Source organism: Zootoca vivipara, chromosome 11 (genome assembly GCF_963506605.1).
Source record: "Zootoca vivipara chromosome 11, rZooViv1.1, whole genome shotgun sequence".
Lineage (NCBI taxonomy): Eukaryota > Metazoa > Chordata > Lepidosauria > Squamata > Lacertidae > Zootoca > Zootoca vivipara.
This window is the reverse complement of record NC_083286.1, coordinates 38,192,297-38,215,818: the sequence shown is the minus strand read 5'-3', so window position 1 is coordinate 38,215,818 and position 23,522 is coordinate 38,192,297. Positions and strand designations below refer to the sequence as shown.

Here is a 23,522-nt window from a genome sequence, read left to right as displayed (position 1 = left end):
CTGGTTACCATATTAGACAGCTTTGGACGGGGTGGGGAAAGCAGGTGCTGTCATTAGTTCCACTGAAAAAATCCTTTTAATCATGGAATGCTGGCACTTCCAAGTAGAAAGGCAAGCTATAAACAGTATCAATTCAGACAAATTTTTGAAAGTGTGTTGAATATTTTATGTCCAGAACTCAAATTGTGAGACAATTCTGAACCATGTATCTTGGAAACACGCATAGTTATGGGCACTTATATCAAATGAAAAGGGAATGGGAGATGTCAGCCTCTGGAGACCCTGAAAGTGATTTGGCCAGTGACAAACTCCTTAATTACATGCCCTTTGGATTACTGTATTAATGTGTTCTATGTGAGGCTTCTTTTCAAAAGTGCTCAGAAACTACAACTGGCTCCAAAAGCTGCAGCCACAATGTTGATAGGGAGCATATGGCTCCCTTCTTACAGCTCTACTGGTTACCAGTCTGTTTCTGCCCACAATTCAAAGCACAGATTATGACCTATAAACCACTACATGGCTTAGGTCCAAGTTATCTGAAATACTGTATCCCCTCATACAAACTTGCCTGGGCTTTGAGATCTTTGGGGGAGGCCCTCCTCTCAGTCCCAGCACCCTTCACAGGCACACTTGGTAGGGCCTTCTCGGTGGCTGCTCCGACTTTGGAACTCTCTCCCTAGAGAAGTTAGACTGGTTTCTCTTCTTGTTGTTGTCCTTCTACCAGCAGGTGAAGACTTTCTTGTTCCAACAGGCTTTTGGGAAGCGATTGCTTTTAATGAAAGGGCTGGTGCTGTGCTGCTTATTGTAATTATCTACTTAATATTATTTTTTTAAGTGTGTGTGTATTCCTATCAATGTTTAATTAAATAATAATAATTGCTTCTTTGCTATGTTTTCAGCTGTTTTTATTTTTATCTGTGACTTGAGTTTATGTCAAGGAAAAAGGAGGGGTATAAATAAATATCTACTACTACTACGGTACTACTGGGACGCGGGTGGCACTGTGGTCTAAACCACAGAGCCTAGGGCTTGCCGATCAGAAGGTCGGCGGTTCGAATCCCCGTGATGAGGTGAGCTCCCGTTGTTTGGTCCCAGCTCCCACCCACCTAGCAGTTCGAAAGCATGTCAAAGTGCAAGTAGATAAATAGATACTGCTCTGGCGGGAAGGTAAACGGCATTTCCGTGCGCTGCTCTGGTTTGCCAGAAGCGGCTTAGTCATGCTGGCCACATGACCCGGACGCTGTCTGTGGATAAACGCCTCCCTTGGCCTATAGAGTGAGATGAGCACCGCAACCCCAGAGTCGTCCGCGACTGGACCTAATGGTCAGGGGTACCTTTACCTTTAATACTACTACTAAATTAGCTAGAGCTGGAAGAGACCTGAAATTAATTGCCATCTTTTAATATTTCCTACTTAATTGATTTAAGTGGCAAATCTGGCACAACTATTTCATCATAGACCACTTCCATGGAAACAATACTAAAGGTTCACTCTTGCAAAGCTCTTGGAACTAGGGGTGGGGAAGGGGGGCAGACAGCAAGGTAGTAAAAGTAACTCTGAAACAGATTATCTTACAAATTCTGACTGCAGATCTCCAAAAGGTTTCTCTTGCCTTTCTTTCATAGAATTGCACATATCCCTGGTGACTTAGAAATACAAAATTCTGTTTTCTTTTTCTCAGCATACCATCCCAGGAATAAATACTGTTTTTCCTATTTCAGCATTTTCTTAAGGTGCTGCTGGAATCCGAGAGTTGATGGAAAAGAAGTTAGTTGGAGAGCTACAGGCAAATGAACCATCAGTCTAAACTACACCTATAATCTTAGGTTCGTCTCTTATTTTAATGGTCTGGATAATTTTCAGGATAAAATATTATTTGCTAATAGTAGTAAAAGTAACAAAGAACTAATTAAAGTCTCACATTGAAATAGAGCGCTATAGTTCCAACATTACAGAAATATTATGAGAACCTGCATAAAATCTGTAGCAGCAGAAGTGCTATTTTCTCAAGCTGAAGCAAGCAGTTACACCCCTTCTAATTAATTTTATTTTACTGATCACGCGATGACTTCCATCTTAGTATATATTGCTATTAATGAATTTTTTCTAGACGTATTCTGTTTGGATCTTCTGGATGTCTTAATACAATGCCATTTCGCAGCAGAAGTTCAATATAAGGAGGCCAGAATGAAGTGGTGATTGATACATATGGATCATGTGGTGTGTTTATAAGTTTGTGGATAAGGCTCTGAAAATGAGAATGACATTTAGAAAACAATGTTAGCTTTGATCGGTCAGACATAGTGGCTGCATGTGCGTGTAATGCTAAACTATGGTTTAGTGCTACCTACACAAGCAGAGCCGAGTCTGAACAAAGCCTTCACTTTCAGTTTCATAGAAGAGAACTGTAGAATTGGAAGGGATCCCAAGCGCCATCTAGTCTGACCCTCTGCAATGCACAGAATCCCAGTTTAGTGCAACCTTTCCTTCCTGAGTTAATGCAAATGCACTCAAGGGTTGCAAACAGCTTCCTTTCTGTTGCTACTGTGCATAACTAGAAATGCCTGTGCCCGGCCCATTGTTATCATCTAGCCCAAGGGGATTCCACACAAAAAGCTGCTCTTCACTAGGGACCAGGAAAATACCTTTGTCTAAGGCTGGTTTTGCATTTAGGTTTCTGTGCTCAAGTAGAGATAAAGATGGAAGAATAAGATGGAAGGCAGCTTTCCATGTACGTTGAGCTCAATCCATTTAGATTTCCAAAGGTCATAATAACCATTGGGAATTGGGCCCAGAAGACAACAGGGCATGATTGGCTAGCCTGTGGCCCTCCAGATGTTGTTGGACTCCTATCAGCCCCAAATGTAGCACGGGTGGGAGTTGAGGAGGGGGGAGGGGAAGTTTCAGGCAAGATGAGGAGGCCCTATAGGTCGCATCTGGCTCCAAAAACAGCATGACCAAACTATTCACCAATCCCTGGAGTAATTATTTAGCTACTTATCCATCCCAGTCTTTACCTGCAGCAAACACAACAAATGTTCTTACCTCTAAAATTTCATGTAATGATATTAGTTGTACATCTGGCTCTTCAGATGAATGCTACAGGAAACAAAAGAAAAGATCTATGTCATATTTAAGGCATGCATTTTAACAAAGTGAGGGAAGTTTTAAAGGTAAGTTGTTTTGAACACATTTCTCTTCTTCTGGACTTGAAAAAATGAATTTGTGCAAAAGGAGTTGAGCAAGAATGTCAGTGAGATTGCACATTTGAATGTGATAAGTGATGAAATAAGGATGTATCCTCACTCAAATGTGCTTTCTGTGGCGCATGTAAATGGACATCTGATCTACATTCACAGTTCCTCATTCACCAAGTCACAAAAATACAGAAGTCTGTTTACATGTATGGACTTGCAACAATTTACAATAGCACAGTACATCACATTAAACCAGGGCTGGGAACCTCAGGCTCTAAACCTCTCTCCAGGTCACTCTCCTTTCCAGGTGACAGTCCCTCTCCACACCTTCCGCAGTGTTTCTTCCAGGCTAGAATGCATCTTTGAACTTCTTTGCCTGGGTGAAGAGATGGGTGTGCTGGAAACTCAGACCTTTGCATGACTGGAATATAGCTGACTATATATGAGAGTCACACCTGTTGCTCCATCCACTCTTGGCTCTGGCCCTGCCCATTTTACCTCTGGTAACACCCATTGGCATGCAACCCTCAGAAGGATACCCGCAATAGAAAGTTTTCTATCCTGCAGTAAAGAATGGTTTAGTGTGATGTGCATGAGCTGAAACAAATCTGATCAAGCCATGGGCTCTTTACTTCCCTTTCCTGTGTGATCAGAAGGACTTCAGCAGCGTTTAACTTCGGTTTCCAGTAATCGTGGCTTCTTGGTGTCTGCCAACTGGGAACTGTGGTTCGTAACAAACTGGCTCAGTTTCACAACAAGCCATATTGAAACCATGATTACTATAGCTGACGTGTTAAATTAACCAGAGACTGTAATAAGCCATGGTCCTTGGTTTGAATACAACAACAAGCAGAGATTCAGTGAAAACAAAAGCAGAAACTGCCAAAGTCCTCCTCAATGCTATGTGGCTACAACCTTGAGTCTCACATAGGCCAGTTCCTGCTTGCGCATATAATGCTAAACCATGGTTTTGCATGATATGCAAATGTGACACAACAGCATTACAAAACACAAGGATCACATCCACAAAATTGTAGTTCTTGTATGCACCTTATTTTTTAGCCCTTTCATTTTGAAGTACTTGCTTATTTACATTCAGTACGTACCGCCCAACAACAGAGGTTCTCTGAGCAGTTTACAAGTACTTGGCATCCTCCAATCTTGGCATTTTCATCTGTCATTTCATGGCATTGATCATGTGTAAATGTACGGGAGGAAGACAGAGATTCTCTGTGTTGTCAGGTTCCCGTTTCTCCCCTTTATTAGCCTAATCTTTGCTGCTTTTAAATTATATTTGCATTCAACTGTTGAGTTAACTAGGTAGCTTAAAAAATACTCTCCAAAGATAATATAAATATGCATCTCTCCTCACACACAAGTTTCAGCTTACTACAAAAATATACCATTTTTTTCAGGAAAATATCTAAGCGGGTATGAGATGAATGCTCAGTATTTATTTTATATAGCTATAAATATCCATCTTTCTTAAAATACTATAGAAACCAAAATTGCACAGGCCCTGTTTTACAATCTTTAAAGTGAAAATAGAAAGGATGGCTTCAAAAGCTTTGCCAGCTATGGCCACCAGGGGGGTATAGTAAGCACTCTCAATTATATATCAGAATGAGACTGAAGATACCACAACCTATAAGCTGCTGGGAGACACAGATTCTAGCAAGTTTTAAGAAGGATGTAGAGAAGCACCAGTTCCTATGGCCTGCAAGACTTAAAGGGGAGAGGGAAACTGACACCACAAAGGGGAGAAGCATAGGGAACTGAAAAGAAGAAAGCTAAGAATGGAGAAATGGCTAAAAGCAGGGATACCGAAAGAGTAGGTGGGCAATTTGGGAAAAATTAGGAGAATCAGGCTCAGAGGTTGAAGGTGAACTCAAAAATTGTGTGAGTGCATCTAGCAACAGCAGGGCTTCAGACAGCAATGCTCTCAATTATATATTGGAATGGGACTGCTGGGGCATGAAAGCATTTGAACTTTTAATTATGATTGCTTTTAATTATGACAGTGTAAAAAGGTAAAGGTAAAGGACCCCTGGACGGTTCAGTCCAGTCAAAGGCGACTATGGGGTTGCAGCGCTCATCTCGCTTTCAGGCTGAGGGAGCTGGCATTTGTCCACAGACAGATTTCCGGGTCATGTGGCCAGCATGACTAAACCGGTTCTGGAGCAACGGAACACCGTGACAGAAACCAGAGCACACGGAAACACTGTTTACCTTCCTGCCACAGCAGTACCTATTTATCTACTTGCACTGGCGTGCTTTCGAACTGCTAGGTTGGCAGGAATTGGGACAGAGCAACAGGAGCTCACTCCACTGCAGGGATTTGAACCGCCAACCTTCCAATCGGCAAGCCCAAGAGGTCCAGTGGTTTAGACTACATCGCCACCCACGTCAGAGACTTCTTAGCTTAATATTAATGTGAAAATGACCATACTATTTTCTTTCTTTTAGTTCCAGTATCAGGGGGAGGAAAATGTTCTTCAAGGAACTCGCCCAGAGCATTCAAGATCTTATCCTTATACGTTCTTATTCTCAGCATTTTGGTTTTGATTTCTTGAAAGGCTCTAAGGTGTAAAAAAGAAAAAAGGTTAATCGCAACAGCCTTTTTTAAAAAAGTGATAAACTTGCAAACAAAAATTATCCACACCAAAGACTTTAATTATGCAATTTCCTAAGGAGAATGATTCTAATTTCTATAGTTTCCCGCTCCTAAAACTGCAAAACATTATGAATACCTTTCTTCAGAAAACTCTACAACTTGATTGCGATTTTCTTCCTCTGTTTGATTGAGGCGGTCTATTAGCTGCTGCTGTTCATCCAACCATTGCTGTTCCCTTTTAAACAGATGTGGGGAAAACAGTATACAAATACACATTAGCAGTAGAACTGCCAAATCTGTTTCAGGATAATACTGAATCCAACACATACCTTACTAAGTCTTGCTTCAGTTTTTCATTCTTTGCTTGAATTGTTGATAGCACCATTTCAAGATCATGTTCTACTTCCCGCAACTGAAAAGATAGGTGTGCTCTTTTTAGAAATGTCGTTCTTCGTTACTGTACTTTAAAAATATATGCACTGTGGTGCTCTGTGCATTTGTTTGCCTTATATTTCAGCACTATACTATCTGTATGCTTAAATATGAACACAGAAAAGTAGGTACTCATCCATCTTTTTTACATGAATAGGAAAATGAATCAGCAAATGGGTAAAATAAATACATAGCTTCGTAAGTGATTTTCAAACTCTTATTCCAGGGAACTTTGTGGTTTCTTGGAATCTTCTGAGCAGTTCCTTGGTGAAAAGAACAGAAATGGCAGGCAAGCTTCTCCGCAAAACGGCGTGCTCACAGAATAATCTTTTAAAACTCCAGGAGGACTGGGTAGAAGGGATTTCTCCTACATGCACTAGTTGTTGTTCTGCATTATTAGCACCATGGGTTGTATTCAGTGCAAGGAATATTGCACAACAGGACTTCCTGCTTACCCTATCCCTGCATGCCCCTTAAATCTGTTCTGTGGGCTCCCCCAACCCTCCAGAGCAGATCTGGGGAGGGCACAGGATGGGGGAAGAAGGCCTCTTTTGTTTTGTTTTTAAATCTTTATTTGAATTCTTTAAAATGTTACAGAGAAACAAAAAAGGGAAGAAAAATAAGAAGATAATAACAATAATCACAAATCAAATGAAGTAATAAACAGAACATATAACAGAAGATAATAATAATAATCACAAACCAAATGAAGTAATAAACAGAACATATAAAATTTACATACTTTTCAAGCAAATAACAAATAAACAAATAATATTGACAAAGGAAAAAAGAACCAGATCAAAACTTAAGAAAAACCATACCAAACAAAAAACAAAACAAAAATTGACTTCCTATTGTTTGTCCACCGCTTCCCTTTTATTTAACTTTCTTTTATCTTGCTTTATCTAAATTACTATTTACATATGCTCTCTGCCTTTCCCTTCATATCTTTCAATTTAAGCAAATCACCAACTCAATATTTATATTTCTTTAATCAAATAGTCCTCAACATATTTCCATTCGTTTCTGCATTTCTGTTTAGGGATATTTCTAATTGCCGCCGTCATTTTGGCAAGGTTCATAAACTCCACCACCTTTTCCTGCCATTCGAGAATCGTTGGGAGTTTTTTCACCCTTCCTATTCTGCGCGATGAGAAGTCTAGCTGCTGCACAGGCATAAAGGAATGTGTTCTTTCTATCTTCTGGGATGTTCTCCAGGGAAGAAGGCCTGTTGTGCTAGTGGCAATCTTTGCCAAGATAGGATGAGTTAGTAGGATCCTAACTACTACTACTCTTGAAGGCTTTTCAGGGCAAATCTGCATATGCATACATCAACATTTTCCAACCTGATGCTCCCTCCAGACATTTAAGACCACGATTCCCACCAACCCCATCCAGCATGGCCATACTAGGTTGACGAAGGTTGATGTAAGTCCATCATTTAACATGTAAGACACAGAACCTAATACATATCAGTGACCTAATAAGTCACAAACGTAACAGTAGCTTATTCATCACTATTGAGTTATCTCCTCAAATGTAAAAGATGCCCTAATACCAGTCAATATGAGCCAACGTTGAAGCTCACTAAATTGACCAGTGCCTCATATGTCTTAAAATGCTCTGTAGATGCAGTAGTCCCATGACACACTAGGAGACAAAATTGATAGGAAAAGTAGAAACTTTGGAAATCACTATCCTAGACCAATCTTCTCTTTGCTTTTAGTTTAGATTTGCACATTTCAGTTTTTAAGCGTTGGGACTTGAGAAAATAAAATGTATACAACTGTACAGAATGAAGGCTCTAAGCTATTTTTAACAGATTTTCCAGGACTATATAAATTCTCTTTTTCAGATGCAGCATACTTGCTTAATTCACAGAAAAAAATGAATGTGCTGGTTCATGTAGTGTGATTTATAATTTACGTAACCATATACCAAGCAATCTTGATCCATAGGGCCATGCAGACTTCTTCTTCTTCTTTGGTGATCACTCGTAGCCGAGTAAGATTGCATTCCATAAACACGGTTTTAACAATGGTTCCGTAAGTGACTGTGGAGGCCAATTCTGGACCCACACGTCCTTCCACAGTGGGGACATTGGTTCCCGCGGGAGTTGATCACAGTGTGGATTTGCCAAGCATGCCTTCCTCTTAGCACGTTTCTCCCTTGTGTCCTGAGATCGAGTTTCTTCAAAGCCCATGACACCTTTGGTAAAGGCTGTTCTCCAACTGGAGTGCTAGCAGGTCAGTGTTTCCCAGTTGTCAGTGTTTATACTACATTTTTAAAGATTTGTCTTGAGACAGTCTTTAAACCCCTTTTGTTGACCACCAGCATTACGCTTTCGATTTTTAAGTTCGGAATAGAGTAGTTGCTTTGGAAGACGATCATCAGGCATCTGCACAACATGACCAATCCAATGAAGTGATCTTTGCTTCTTCCAGTACACTGATATTAGTTCGCCTGTCTTCCCAAGTGATGTGTAAAAATTTTCGGAGTCACAGTTGATGGAATCATTCGACCAGTTGGAGATGGCGTTTATAAGTGGTCCATGTTTCACAAGCATATAGTAAGGTTGGTAGTACAATAGCTTTGTAAACACGCATTTTGGTTTCACTGCGAATGTCCCGGTCCTCGAACACTGCACTTCAATCGGGAGAAAGCCGCACTCGCAGAGCTCAGGCGCTGCTGGATTTCCGCATCAATGTTGGCCCTTGTGGAAAGGTAACTGCCTAGGTAGGAGAAGTAATCAACATTTTCCAACGTTACACCACTGAGTTGGATTTGTGGCGCTGCAGAGGGGTTATTTTGTAAGGCACTACACTTGGGCAAAAAAAAAATGAAAGGCACAAATACAGGATGGGTGACACCTGGCTTGAGAGCAGTACATGTGAAAAGGACCTAGGAGTCTTGGTAGACCACAGACTTGACATGAGTCAGCAGTGTGATGCAGCAGCTAAAAAAGCCAATGCAATTCTGGGCTGCATCAATAGGAGTATAGCATCTAGATCTAGGGAAGTAATAGTACCACTGTATTCTGCTCTGGTCAGACCTCACCCGGAGTACTGTGTCCAGTTCTGGGCACCACAGTTCAAGAAGGATACTGACAAGCTGGAATGTGTCCAGAAGAGGGCAACCAAAATGGTCAAAGGCCTGGAAACGATGCCTTATGAGGAACGGCTTAGGGAGCTGGGTATGTTTAGCCTGGAGAAGAGAAGGTTAAGGGGTGATATGATAGCCATGTTCAAATATATGAAAGGATGTCATATGGAGGAGGGAGAAAGATTGTTTTCTGCTGCTCCAGAGAAGCGGACACGGAGCAATGGATTCAAACTTCAAGAAAGAAGATTCCACCTAAACATTAGGAAGAACTTCCTGACAGTAAGAGCTGTTCGACAGTGGAATTTGCTACCAAGGAGTGAGGTGGAGTCTCCTTCTTTGGAGGTCTTTAAGCAGAGGCTTGACAGCCATATGTCAAGAATGCTTTCATGGTGTTTCCTGCTTGGCAGGGGGTTGGACTGGATGGCCCTTGTGGTCTCTTCCAACTCTATGATTCTATGTACTTGTTGGTGCAGCACTTTTTTTTGGATGTTGAGTGATAGGCCAAGCTTTTCGTAAGCTTCTGCAAAGATATTTAGGATGGTTTGGAGGTCATCCTCTGATCATGCACACACTATGTTGTCATCAGCATACTGAAGCTCAATGACAGAAGTTACGATAACCTTACTTTTTGCTTTCAGCCTGCTCAGATTGAAGAGCTTTCCATCTGTTCGATATATGATTTCTACTCCGGTGGGGAGTTTCCCGTTGACAAAGTGTAGGATCATGGCAATGAAAATAATGAATAGAGTTGGGGCAATAACACAACCCTGTTTAACACCTGATCCCACTGTGAATGGTTCACTTTGAGAGCCATTGTTATCTGCGATTGTTGCTGTCATATGATCATGGACGAGCCGAATGATGTTTACAAATTTATCTGGGCAGCCAATTTTCAGAAGGACAGTCCACAGGGCATTACGATTTACAGTGTCAAAAGCCTTAGTCAGGTCAATAAACGCCATATACAGGGGTTGGTTTTGTTCTCTGCATTTTTCTTGAAGCTGTCGAGCGGTGAAAATCATGTCCACTGTCCCCCTAGAAGGCCGAAAACCATTTTGGGATTCAGGAAGGGTCACCTCGTATATTGTTACCAGACGGTTTGCTAAGATCCTTGCAAGAATTTTGCCGGCCACAGCTAATAGAGAGATGCCTCGATAGCTTCCACAATCAGTTCCGTCACCTTTTTTAAAAGAGATTGATAATTTTGGTATCCCTAAAGTCTGCTGGGATTTCTTCTCTTTCCCAGATTTTTTCGATGAGCCTTTGAAGTTGTTGTGTAAGTTCAATTCCGCCCACTTTGAAGATTTCGGCAGGTATCCCATCAGGTCCACTGGCTTTGTTGTTTTTCATTTGGTTAATAGCTGTACACAACTCTCCCAGATTTGGAGATACTGCAAGTTCATCTCTAACTTGTTTTTGCAGAATTTGTGAGAGGACTTCAGCAGCTACAGGGGAGTTGCGGTTAAGGAGATGTTGGTAATGTTCTTTCCAGCACAGTGCAATAGCTTCTTTATCTTTTAGAAGTGTGTTACCGTCTGCTGAGCACAGGGGGCATATGCCATGATTTATTGGCCCATAGATGGTCTTTGTGGCTTTAAAGAAACTCTGTGCATCATGAATGTCGGCTAAGTGCTAGATCTCTTGAGCTTTTTTTATCCACCAGGTGTTTTTTAGTTCTCTGGTTCTTCTTTGAACCTCAGCCTTAGCGTTGGCATGCAGACGGATTAGCACCTAACACTATGTGTCACTCAGTGGACATAGGGTTACGTAGGGTTAAGCAGAGCAGTGTCAGTTGTTTTCATAAAAAGCAATTAAAAACATTATGATCTATATGCCTTTTGTACAATTTTACAGATTTCAAATGTATCTTGATAATAAAAATGTTAATGCTTCTCTTATCGAGGAGTCAATTCTACACACATACACAAGAATGAGATTTTTTTAGCCAATTGTCCAGAAAGCAGAATGTCAAATCAAACATGATATAAGAGGTGCAACATTTTCTCAAGGCAAAGAAGTTAGGCCAGTCATTTTGTTGAAACAAAATATGTATTAGTATGTCTGCTTCCATGACCTTTCTAATGAGAGGTGGAATAAAATTGCTGAGAAGTAACCAAATCCAGAGAAAGGAAGGCAAAGAAGTTGTTTTTAAACCAAAAACTTTATAATTGAAATTATAATTGCTTATTTTAGCAGAGGAGCCACAATAATCTTCCCAGCTAATGTTGCATAGCAATTCTTCAACCCTTATGTTGAAATCCTATCACTAACACATTCTAGGTTTCCTTGTTAGCCCCAAATCTGGAAGAATTAAAGAGTAATATTTGCAGATGCTATTGCTATAAAACTTAGAGAAGTACTATAGACTGATGTCAAATGTATAACATAGTTAAGATGTTTTAGGCAGGCCTAACATAACCGAGTGAAATGTAAATCACAATCAGCATGTTGTAGCTACTAGTGCCTTGGTAAGGTAAAGGGACCCCTGACCGTTAGGTCCAGTCGTGACCGAGTCTGGGGTTGCGACGCTCATCTCGCGTTATTGGCCGAGGGAGCCGGCGTACAGCTTCTGGGTTATGTTGCCAGCATGACTAAGCCGCTTCTGACAAACCAGAGTGCATGGAAATGCCGTTTACCTTCCCGCTGGAGCGGTACCTATTTATCTACTTGCACTTTGATATGCTCTTGAACTGCTAGGTTGGCAGGAGCTGGGACCGAGCAATGGGAGCTCACCCCGTTGCGGGGATTCGAACCGCCGACCTTCTGATCAGCAAGCTCTAGGCTCTGTGGTTTTACCCACAGCGCCACCCGCATCCCAGTGCCTTGATAGAACTTCCAATTTATGCTGCTTACCTAAATGACAGGGCAGTTGTCACAGCTAATGACCAGGATGGTGGGTCACAAGCTGTACAGGCCTAACATTAGGTGAATTTGGGACATATAGAATCATAAAATTGTAGAGTTGGAAGTGACCCCAAGGGTCATCTAGTCCAACCCCATCCAATGCAGGAATCCCAGCTAAAAAAATTCCTGGCAGATGGCCATCCAACCTCTTTTTAAAAAACTTCAATGAAGAAGAGTCCATTGCCTTCCAAGGCAGTCCATTCCACTGTCAAACAGCTCTTATTGTCAAAATTTTCTTCCTAATGTTTATTCAGAATTTTTATCCTGTATTTTTATGTTGTGAACTGCCCTGAGATCTGCAGATGAAGGGTGGTATATAAATATTAGGGAAAGCTAGTTGAGCGTACAGGTAACTTGCATCTTACATGAGGGCTTGGTTCCAGAGGTATACACAAAAACAGGAACCCCGGAACCGCTTCCCCCCCACTCCCCGCAAGGTGGAGGGCTGTGTACCCAGCTTTAGGGAGGTGGTGCAAAGGTCCTGCAGCCTCTCCAACGCCCTGTAAGTGGGATGCTGCCAGAGCTCTTGCACTGCCAGGTTAGCCTTCAACCACAACTTTGCACAGGTGGGGGAGGGGGAAATAAATATATGGAGAGTGGGTTTCCCCTGCTGTCCATTTATTTACTTATCTAACCCCCACCCGCACAAAGCTGCAATCATGTAAGTAAAATAAACACAAGATGTGAGTTACCTGTATATCTAATTGTCTGACTAATACTTTTAGGATGTTACAAACAGCTCACCATAATTTAATAGACATACCTGGTGTCTTCCTAATGCTGTCAGAACATCTGGATTCACGGGAAGTACTGAAAAACACAACAAGTTGCCATACTTTTAAAAAATAACACATTCGCAAACCTCATTTCTCTGAGTGGAACAATCAGCATTAGACACAATGCTGTGGTTACTACACATAACATATTACAGAGTGAGCAGAGGTCCACACAGAATGAATTCTATAAACGGCAAGCAGTGTCTCATAAAAAAACTTATTAGTGAGTCCAAACCACTTTAAAACCAACCAGCAGCCTACATTGACATTGAAGGCTACAATCCTATGGTCGCTGGAAGGGTGCCCTAGTGGCTACTGAACTGTGCAGATCTCCCTCTCTGTAGGTGGGGGGAGAGAGAGAGAGAGAGAGAGAGAGAGAGAGAGAGAGAGAGAGAGAGAGAGAGAGAGATCTATTCTTGCAGACAGAAGTCTGGTTGTGAAGACATCCCTACAGCAACAGCAAAAAGGTAAGTGCTACAACAGCAAATAGGGCAAAACAAAGAGCAAAAATGGTATTATAGCAATATTTGGAGGGACACAATATTTGGAGGTGGAGAAGGAAAATCCTTTTTTAAAAAACAAAAAAACACACTTAAAAACCTCAAGGGGGTGGGGGAGAGAAGAATTTACAATCCCCACCAACAGCACTTTTTGCCCACCAGTGCTATCCCAGAAGTTCGTCCACCACTATGCCTCCTGCCTTGCTCTCAGGCTTGCTCTCAGGAAGCTGTACCATAGCTGTTTATTTCATAGTATTTCATAAAATCGTAGAGTTGGAAGGGTCATCTAGTCCAACCCACTACAATGCAGGAATCTTTTTGCCCAATGTGAGGCTTGAACTCAGGTCCTTAAGATTTAGAGTTTCATGCTCTGCTGATTGAGCTATCTCTTTAGCCTGTCATTTGCACTGAAAGAAAGATGCTTGATGGAAAAGATTAATGAAATGCTGAAAGTGGAAAAATCAATGCACAGAAAATTTACAAAAGTTATGTTTTACAGGCTTAGCGTATAAAGGTAAAGGGACCCCTGACCATTAGGTCCAGTTGTGACCGACTCTGGGGTTGCGGCGCTCATCTCACATTATTGGCCAAGGGAGCCGGCGTACAGCTTCCAGGTCATGTGGCCAGCATGACAAGGCCGCTTCTGGCAAACCAGAGCAGCACATGGAAACACCGTTTACCTTCCCGCTGTAGCGGTTCCTATTTATCTACTTGCATTTTGACGTGCTTTCGAACTGCTAGATTGGCAGGAGCTGGGACCGAGCAACGGGAGCTCACCCCATCACAGGGTTTCGAACCGCCGACCTCCTGATCAGCAAGCCCTAGGCTCAGTGGTTTAACCACAGTGATATTATATTGGAAGTTACAGCCCTAAAGCAAATGTAACCTTTTTGTGGAAACATCAAAGCCAGAAATAGGCTTAGGGAAAAACAATGATGGAAAAATGCTTACATTCAAGACTGAATGGATAAACAGATGGACACAGCCCTTCAGAGATGTCCTGAAGAAGAAGAAGAAGAAGAGGAAGAGGAGTTTGGATTTGATATCCCGCTTTATCACTACCCGAAGGAGTCTCAAAGCGGCTAACATTCTCCTTTCCCTTCCTCCCCCACAACAAACACTCTGTGAGGTGAGTGAGGCTGAGAGACTTCAGAGAAGTGTGACTAGCCCAAGGTCACCCAGCAGCTGCATGTGGAGGAGCGGAGACGCGAACCTAGTTCACCAAAATACGAGTCTACTATTCTTAACCACTACATCACACTGGCAGAAGATTTTAATATATGAAGAAGTTAGTATTGCCACAACCTAGAAATATCAATAAAGGTAAAGTGTAAAGGGACCCCTGACCATTAGGTCCAGTCACAGACGACTCTGGGGTTGCGGCGCTCATCTCACTTTATTGGCCGAGGGAGCTGGCGTACAGCTTCCGAGTCATGTGGCCAGCATGACTAAGCCACTTCTGGCAAACCAGAGCAGAGCACGGAAATGCCATTTACCTTCCTGCCAGAGCGGTACCTATTTTTCTACTTGCACTTTGACGTGCTTTCAAACTGCTAGGTTGGCAGGAGCTGGGGCCGAACAACGGGAGCTCACCCCATTGCGGGGATTCGAACCACGGGCCTTTTGATCGGCAAGCCATAGGCTCAGTGGTTAAACCCACAGCACTGCCCAGAAATGTCAATAAAATCCACTAAATATTGTTGGGGAATATCTATGTTGCCTTTAGGCCAAACACCTCCTAAAAGGCACCTGATGTAAAATCATTTTTGAAGCTATACAAGTTTCAGGAACTAGATGGGAAAACACTTGAGAAGTCCGAGTACTGTATATCACTGTGAGCACCATGTTAGAAGGACATAAAGGTAATACACAATGGCACAGTCTACCAACCAGTTCTGAATCTTCTGGAAAACACCAGCATCCTTGAAATCTAGAGACACAGGGCCCACAGGCTGTGCAACATATGGTGATCCTATTGGGTAACTGGTAGGGAACAACATAAAATATCACAGTCAAAAGCCACAGGTCTGGGGTGCCCTGTTCTAAGTTGGGGGTCTACTTGGACAGCCTGAAACAAATGCAGACATTGCCAGCAGTTGGGCACTAAAATAGTCAAGCCGTAGATTGAGGCCTAAGAAATTCTATATTGTAACAACCCATTTGATGACGTAAATTCCATGTTCAGAGCATTATATTTGTAAAGTTTTGTAGCAGAACTTTCCTTATATTGGACCTTTTGTTTATAACGGATGGGAAATGTTTTTGGCTCCACAGTCCAGATTCTTGTGAGGAATGGCCTTGCAAGCTCAGTTTGACAGGTGAGTAGGACCACCCGCCTGACATCACAATGACATCAGGGGCAAGTGCTGCTAAAATGAAGTTTTCTTCATTTTAGCAGGGGTTTCAATGCAAACCATTTCCTGAATCAGGAAGGGTTTTCCATAGAATCCTGCTCAGTTTGGCTGCCTGCACATCTTCCCTGATGGGAAGTTGGGAACAGTTACACACAACCAACACAGGATTTAACTCTAACTTCCCACCCATCAGTTTATGTCATGAATTACTGGTATGTCAGTTGATTGGTGGATGTGGTTTGGGGAAAATTTCCCTGTAGGCCAACTTAGACCCCCTGGGAGGCCAGAGTACCCACCCTTAGTTTATAAGGCGCTCACTAGCAATACTGAAGTCACTAACACGAAATCAGCACAATTTAAACTATGTAGAGATAGTCCCTTTATAAGAATTAAGCACATTTTGAGCTGCGTTGTAATACTTTGCAGCCCAGTAACAATTGTGCAAGACTTTGAAACAAGTATCAGTCATTACTGGATAAATAACTACTCTTTGTCTCACCAACAACATTTGCTGTTCAACTACGTCTTATCTTTGCTTAGCCTAATTTGTTTAGACTGTTATGCTATATCCACTTACCTGGGACTAAGCTCCACAAGCTTTAATGGGACTTTCCACTCTAGAATTGCACGTAAACAATCCTTAATGGAACTAACACCCAGGTAAGAGTACAGTGGTACCTTGGGTTACAAACGCTTTGGGTGACAAACTTCGCTAACCCAGAAGTAGTACCTTGGGTTAAGAACTTTACCTCAGGGTGAGAACAGAAATTGTGTGGCAGCAGCGGGAGGCCCGTTAGCTAAAGTGGTACCTCAGGTTAAGAACGGTTTTGGGTTAAGAACGGACCTCCAGAATGAATTAAGTCCATAACCCGAGGTACCACTGTATATGGCAGGCATCCCCAAACTTCGGCCCTCCAGATGTTTTGGACTACAATTCCCATCTTCCCCAACCACTGGTCCTGTTAGCTAGGGATCATGGGAGTTGTAGGCCAAAACATCTGGAGGGCCGCAGTTTGGGGATGCCTGGTATATGGGATTGTAGCCTGGGTAATGTTTTCACATGTTCTTTAAGTTGCTCTTAAGATTCACCTGTAATAATACCATCCTGCTAATTTAGCCATTATATTGCAATGGTGGTTGCTGCAAAGTTTTGAAACATGTTTTGAATCATGAACCGTGCTTCCTACGGTAGTACTGTGACTCTCTTGCTCTCTTTTTAAGGAATTGGCCAAATGATCTACAGGATGCATTATTCATGCAGAATTATTCTTCCTTACAATTTACACAGGATTAAAATAATATTCCTGATATTAACTTTCATCAAGAATGATTGGCATTGTAGGTGCTGCGACAAATGCTTGGTTTCTTTTGGATGGACCATAATTAGAAATAGGAGGCAGAGTGCACTGAAAAGTCCACTGTGTGCAATAAGACTAGTCTTCCACCAGTTACTGTAAGTAATAGTCCATACCCAATTATATAAAAGCATGTGATATCTGAGATATTGCAAATACAAGACTGGTGCTCCAAATATTTTCTAACCTAAAAAACCTCTAAATTTGAATGTTTTCCATCTACATACAACATGTGTATCATTTCTGAAAGATTGTTGTCATTGGCTGCTGTACTACAGGAGTGTCAAGATAGATAGGCCATTTGGAAGAAGAGATTTCAACAGAGAGTAAGAAAAAATAAAAGACTGACAGCATGAAGTGGATCAGGAAACACAGGGAAGGCCTAAAAATACAGAGAATGGTACACAACAGATAACAGAAGTGTTATCTGTTATATTATACATTTCATAGAAACCCGGGTACTTTGAACATTCAAGGTTTCATACCCCTTGGCTTTAAAATTCTGAAAAATATTTGGATTAAAAGCCTTACCGTCTGGTTTTCTCTTCTGCCATTGGTAAAGCTCCGCTGAAAGAGCCTTCGCCCTTTTAATTAACAAGGAAAGCTGTAATACATAGCAAATGTTGAAAGGTACTTTAAAAATGTTTTATTACACTTGAATAAAGAGCAGACCATTTAGAAGTACGAACTGGAACGTTTAACCAAATAATGGTATATACCGTAACCACTTTCCCAACCCTGTTCTCGAACAGAATATTCATCATGAGCAGAACACTACATTCTGATACAGAAAAGCACCAGAGGATATTGTCTGGCACAGAACCTTCCCCGGTGCCAGGAGCTGCCTTTGTTCCTTGACCTGAGGCAGCCACTGCCAGTGGCACTGGGTGGTGCTTTTTCAGGCTGAGGTTCTTCATGGAGGAAAGTGCAGGATTGCAAGGACCAAAGGAGCAGCCTATGCAGCCTATGTAAATGCATAAAAACTGGCTTGGAAATGTTTTAAATCTGGTCCCCCATGCATAGAAAGCTTTTCCACTGACAGTTCTGAAACTGTATCCTTACCTTGGGATCTGAATCTGAAAATGCTTCTGTTTCTTGAAGTGTTAATATGTTCTGACACTTGGTTATAAAGAAAGGAGAGAAATAAAATTATATACAAGTTTACATTGTGCTTGTTTTTCTCTTCCTTAGACCAACCAACAATTCCGAACTTTTAAAAGCATTAGAACTCAAGACACTGAAGACACACCATCCAGCCAGTTATCCTGTATTCTCTTTGATTTCAACTTGATAATTTATGAACTAGCTGAATTCTCTCCCTTTGAAATAAATGAGGCCTAACGAATAACTGACTTTGCATTAACTGGGTATCTTAGAAGTACAACTGATGACACCAAGCAATTTTCAGCAATTTTAGGGTGCCTCTGACTTTATGGTATTCAATAACGTCTCTTCCTCTATTGTCCTTGCATTCCTCATTGCACCTTTTGTCTTTCATAAAAATTTGACAAGTTTTCATTAGTGGAACTGTGCTGGTTAGATGTGGTAGACTGAAGGTTTTGCTTGGTCTTATATTTATTTAATTTTCCATTTAATTGATCACACATGAAAGACAAGTGAGGACTAGCATCCACAAAAGCCACTTAAAAATTCTTTCTACTTTTATCTGCATTTTACTTTTTCTAGAGATGGTGTCTGCTGTATGCTTAGGCACACGTACAAGCATTGCAAATAGAGGAATAAAAAACAACATAGTTATTTTCTAGTTATTTGTTCCTGCAACTTCATTCATCACATCAACATACATCACTGCTGTAACTGTATTCATCAATAGAATATTGCTCATTACCTCTTCCATTTGTTTCCACAATTCTTCACAATCTTCTATGAGTTGTTCTTTGGCACCTTCTGAACTCAGTAATGTGCTGCTGACCATTGGGGAAACTTGCTGCTCATCTAGAGTCATTGTATTTTTCTCAGCCTATGAATAACATTCATAACATGGGGTCACGAAGAGTCGGACATGACTAAACGACTAAACAACAACAACAAATGAATAACATTGTTTCCATACTTGGTTTAATCACTGTTAAACAGGTGGTATAGAAATGGTTTAAAACAGCACCACATGCACAAAAACACACACACACATGTGAAGCACCAAAAAAGAGAGAGAACAGATTAGGAGCAGTAGTCTGAGAGTTGTACATGACCACAGAGCCAAATAACTGTCAGCTAGCAGCTGCATCATAAATGTAGAAATTATGTTTAAGCACAAGTTTGCAAGTCCAAAACAGAGCAAATAAAGTCAATGTGCCTTCCTTGAGGGCACACAGGTCTTCAGCAGTGCACAAGTTGCACCTAATGCCAAAAACAATGCCTGTAAAAAGTAATACCAAGTGATGGGATCTATTATTCCCCAATAACCAAAAATCACCTTTAAATTTTTCATACTTATCCTTTAAGAACAAGCTTGCAACAGCTAGTGCCTTTGTTTTGTCTAAATTTGGCAGCTTGTTAAAGCATAGCTGATCAGAATTACATGCCGTAGTTCTCTGATACAGCCACATAGGCAGGCTTGGCCTATACAGTTTAGAAATTTCAGTATAGAGTTTAAATAAAAACAAAATAGTAAAAAGCAACTCTAAATACAGAGAATTTGAGGACAGAACATAAGCATAACAGGTTCCTCAGCATACTTAACATGAGGAAATTCATTTCCACTGAACTCAAATGCAAGGTACTATCAGTTGCAGTGGGTATCCTGAAAACATTTATGAATCTGATGAAGTGGACTCTAGTCTGCAGAATGTTATGTCCTAATAAAATTGTTAGTCGGTGTCACAAGAACCTTTCTTGTGTACACACACACACACACACACACACACACACACACACAGTAATGTTGGATCTGTAAATAAAACCTCCATCTATGAAGTGTCTGATTTCACAAAAATAATAGTCAGTAACTGTCAGGGGGTTGTTGCGGCTACTCTCGAGGAACAACACTCCAGTCCGCGCTGTCTTTAAGAATTTTATTGTGCATACTATTTACAGTGCAGAGATATCAGAAAACATGACCGCCTAGTCCCTTTCAAAACCTGGCAATGGCTTCCGTCTGCTTTTCGGCCAGCATAAAAGCCTGGGCACCCCGAAATGCCGCCCCTTCGCCCTACGTGTGGGCGTGCGCCTCAATTCAGGTGCCGGAAAGAAAGGTTTCTCCTCTTGCTGGCTGGGGCGGCACCTGGGCTCCAACGTCTCGCTGAGCCCCTCATCCGCTGACCCTCAGCCAGAGCGGTGCCAAGGCTCTGACGCGTCTCTGAGCCCCTCCTGCACACTCTGTTCCCCATAGTGTTGCCAGGGCTCAGACGTCTCACTGAGCCCTCTCTCCATTCCGCTCCATTCCTCATTCCCTCCTCCTGACTCGTTGTTCGTGCTGTTGCTAGCTAGGCAAAGTGCTGGTCAGGATGACGGGGGGGGGGGGGGGAGGCTCCCTGTAGGGAGTCCCCCTGACAGTAACATAACCTGGTTTCTAGAGTGGGATGGAGACTTTTCAAGACTGAGCAAGCACCTAGCATTTTTAAGCTGGATTCTATATGTTGCCAATGACTAGAAACGTTTCAGGCAGGAATTTGATGATTTCCAAGGACAATGCTAAAATAACAACATTCAGACTGCCTTCTTTTAATTATTTAACAGCTTTGATCAGCAAAACTAGTTTACCAAAGCCAAAAAAGACTTATGAGAGGTATAATAATAATAATAATAATAATTTATTATTTATACCCCACCCATCTGGCTGGGTTTCCCCAGCCACTCTGGGCGGCTTCCAACCGAATATTAAAAACAGTACAGCATCAAACATTAAAAACTTCCCTAAACAGGGCCGCCTTCAGTTGTCTTCTAAAAGTAAAATAGTTACTCATTGCCTTGACATCTGCTGGGAGGGCGTTCCACAGGGCGGGTGCCACTACCGAGAAGGCCCTCTACCTGGTTCCCTGAAACTTGGCTTCTCGCAACGAGGGAACCGCCAGAAGGCCCTTGGTGCTGGATCTCAGTGTCAGGGCTGAATGGTGGGGGTGGAGACGCTCCTTCAGGTATACAGGACCGAGGCCGTTTAGGACTTTAAAGGTCAGTACCAACACTTTGAATTGTGCTCGGAAACGTACTGGGAGCCAATGTAGATCTTTCAAGACCGGTGTTATGTGGTCTCGGCGGCCACTCCCAGTCACTAGTCTAGCTGCCGCATTCTGGATTAATTGCAGTTTCCGGGTCACCTTCAAAGGTAGCCCCATGTAGAGCGCATTGCAGTAGTCCAAGCAGGAGATAACCCGAGCATGCACCACTCTGGCTAGACAGTCTGTGGGCAGGTAGGGTCTCAGCCTGCGTACCAGATGGAGCCGGTAGACAGCCCCCCTGGACACAGAATTAACCTGTGCCTCCATGGACAGCTGTAAGTCCAAAATGACTCCCAGACTGCGCACCTGGTCTTTCAGGGGCACAGTTACCCCATTCAGGACCAGGGAGTCCTCCACACCTGCCCACCTCCTGTCCCCCACAAACAGTACTTCTGTCTTGTCAGGATTCAACCTCAATCCGTTAGCCACCATCCATCCTCCAACCGCCTCCAGGCACTCACACAGGACCTTCACCGCCTTCACTGGTTCTGATTTAAAAGAAAGGTAGAGCTGGGTGTCATCTGCATACTGATGAACACCCAGCCCAAACCCCCTGATGATCTCTCCCAGCTCCATATAGATATTAAAAAGCATGGGGGAGAGAATGGAACCCTGAGGCACCCCACAAGTGAGTGCCCAGGGGTCTGAACACCCATCCCCCAACACCACTTTCTGAACACGGCCCAGGATGAAGGAGCGGAACCACTGTATCTCAGTGCCCCCAGCTCCCAGCCCCTCTAGACGGTCCAGAAGGATGTTATGGTCGATGGTGTCAAAGGCCGCTGAGAGATCCAGCAGAACTAGGAAACAGCTCTTTGTCCCTAGCTCGCCAGAGATCATTGACCAGCGCGACCAAGGCAGTTTCAGTCCCATGGTGAGGCCTGAATCCCGATTGGAATGGATCCAAATGGTCCGCTTCTTCCAGGCGTGCTTGGAGTTGTTCAGCAACCACCCGCTCAATCACCTTGCCCAAGAATGGTAGATTTGAGACTGGGCAATAGTTGGCCATATTGGCAGGGTCTAAAGATGTTTTCTTAAGAAGCGGTTTAATGACCGCCTCTTTCAGTGGGTCTGGGAAGGCTGCCTCGTAGAGGGAAGTGTTCACCACCCCGCAGAGCCCATCGCTCAGCCCTTCACGGCTTGCTTTTATTAGCCAGGATGGGCAAGGATCAAGGAGACAGGTGGTCGGTTTCACTCGTCCAAGCAGCCTGTCCACATCATCGGAGGTAACAGATTGGAACTGATCCCATATAACATGTTGTTGTTGTTTAGTTGTGTCCGACTCTTCGTGACCCCATGGACCATAGCACGCCAGGCACTCCTGTCTTCCACTGCCTCCTGCAGTTTGGTCAAACTCGTGTTAGTAGCTTCAAGAACACTGTCCAACCATCTTGTCCTCTGTTGTCCCCTTCTCCTAGTGCCCTCAAGCTTTCCCAACATCAGGATATTTTCCAGGGAATCCAGCATTCATACAAGGTACCAAAACAAAGAATGAAAATCTTCAACACTGAGAAATTGAGAATTGCAGGATTTTAATTACCCATCATCAACCTTCGCTTCACTCAATTTTGTTTATGACACGCTTCCATTTAATTCTAGTCGTGAGGGTGGGGGTAGGAGGGGGCTCACAAAGGGAGTAGCCTAGGGCCTCTCTTCATCTAAATCCGGCCCTGCCAGTATCTGGTTTCCCCCAGTGACCCGCCAGGTGCCCCTGGGAAGCCCATCCGTGGGACCTGAGGTCAATCGTCCTCCTCTAGGCGCTGCTGCCCAGAGACGGGCATCATCATGATCATCATCATTATTATTATTCAGCCACATCCGTCTCTAGTGGAGGAGGAGAAAACAAGCTCCAGCCTCACGACCCCTGACGCCTCCACAGAAGAAAATGATGCGCTCGCCCAGACCGACCAGTCAATGGCCGCCCACTCCCGACATTACCATAGCGATTTCTCGGCGCCGCCGTCGCTGGCGTCTGTCTTCTTCTTCTCCTCAGCTCGGTCCGAGTCGCTTCGCTCCGCATTCCGAACCTGCGCGGGCTGCGCTCTCATTGGCTGTCGGCGAGGGTCGCGGGCGGCGCTCTCTCAATTGCGTCACTACCCAGCGCCGAAG

At 42.9% G+C, this 23,522-nt stretch overlaps 1 protein-coding gene across 1 annotated transcript; it reads right to left on the bottom strand.

Annotated features, from left to right (window-relative positions):
* Nucleotides 1–1,499: 1,499 nt before the first annotated feature.
* CENPK (centromere protein K) lies at nucleotides 1,500–23,480 on the bottom strand. Its single transcript, XM_035100807.2, has 10 exons — nucleotides 23,352–23,480; nucleotides 19,085–19,216; nucleotides 18,298–18,354; nucleotides 17,767–17,839; nucleotides 13,014–13,060; nucleotides 6,142–6,224; nucleotides 5,949–6,047; nucleotides 5,648–5,777; nucleotides 3,047–3,100; nucleotides 1,500–2,249 (listed from the first exon to the last, which is right to left on the bottom strand). Exons 1-10 carry the CDS (start codon nucleotides 23,352–23,354, stop codon nucleotides 2,094–2,096), a joined length of 834 nt encoding a protein of 277 aa, XP_034956698.1. The 5' UTR covers nucleotides 23,355–23,480; the 3' UTR covers nucleotides 1,500–2,093.
* Nucleotides 23,481–23,522: the final 42 nt, after the last annotated feature.

Coding starts and splice junctions, on each gene's coding strand:
- CENPK (XM_035100807.2), bottom strand. Junction 17,840..18,297: donor TTTCAGATTCAGATCCCAAG/GTAAGGATACAG, acceptor TATGTATTACAG/CTTTCCTTGTTAATTAAAAG. Junction 13,061..17,766: donor GCAGAAGAGAAAACCAGACG/GTAAGGCTTTTA, acceptor TGTGTTTTTCAG/TACTTCCCGTGAATCCAGAT.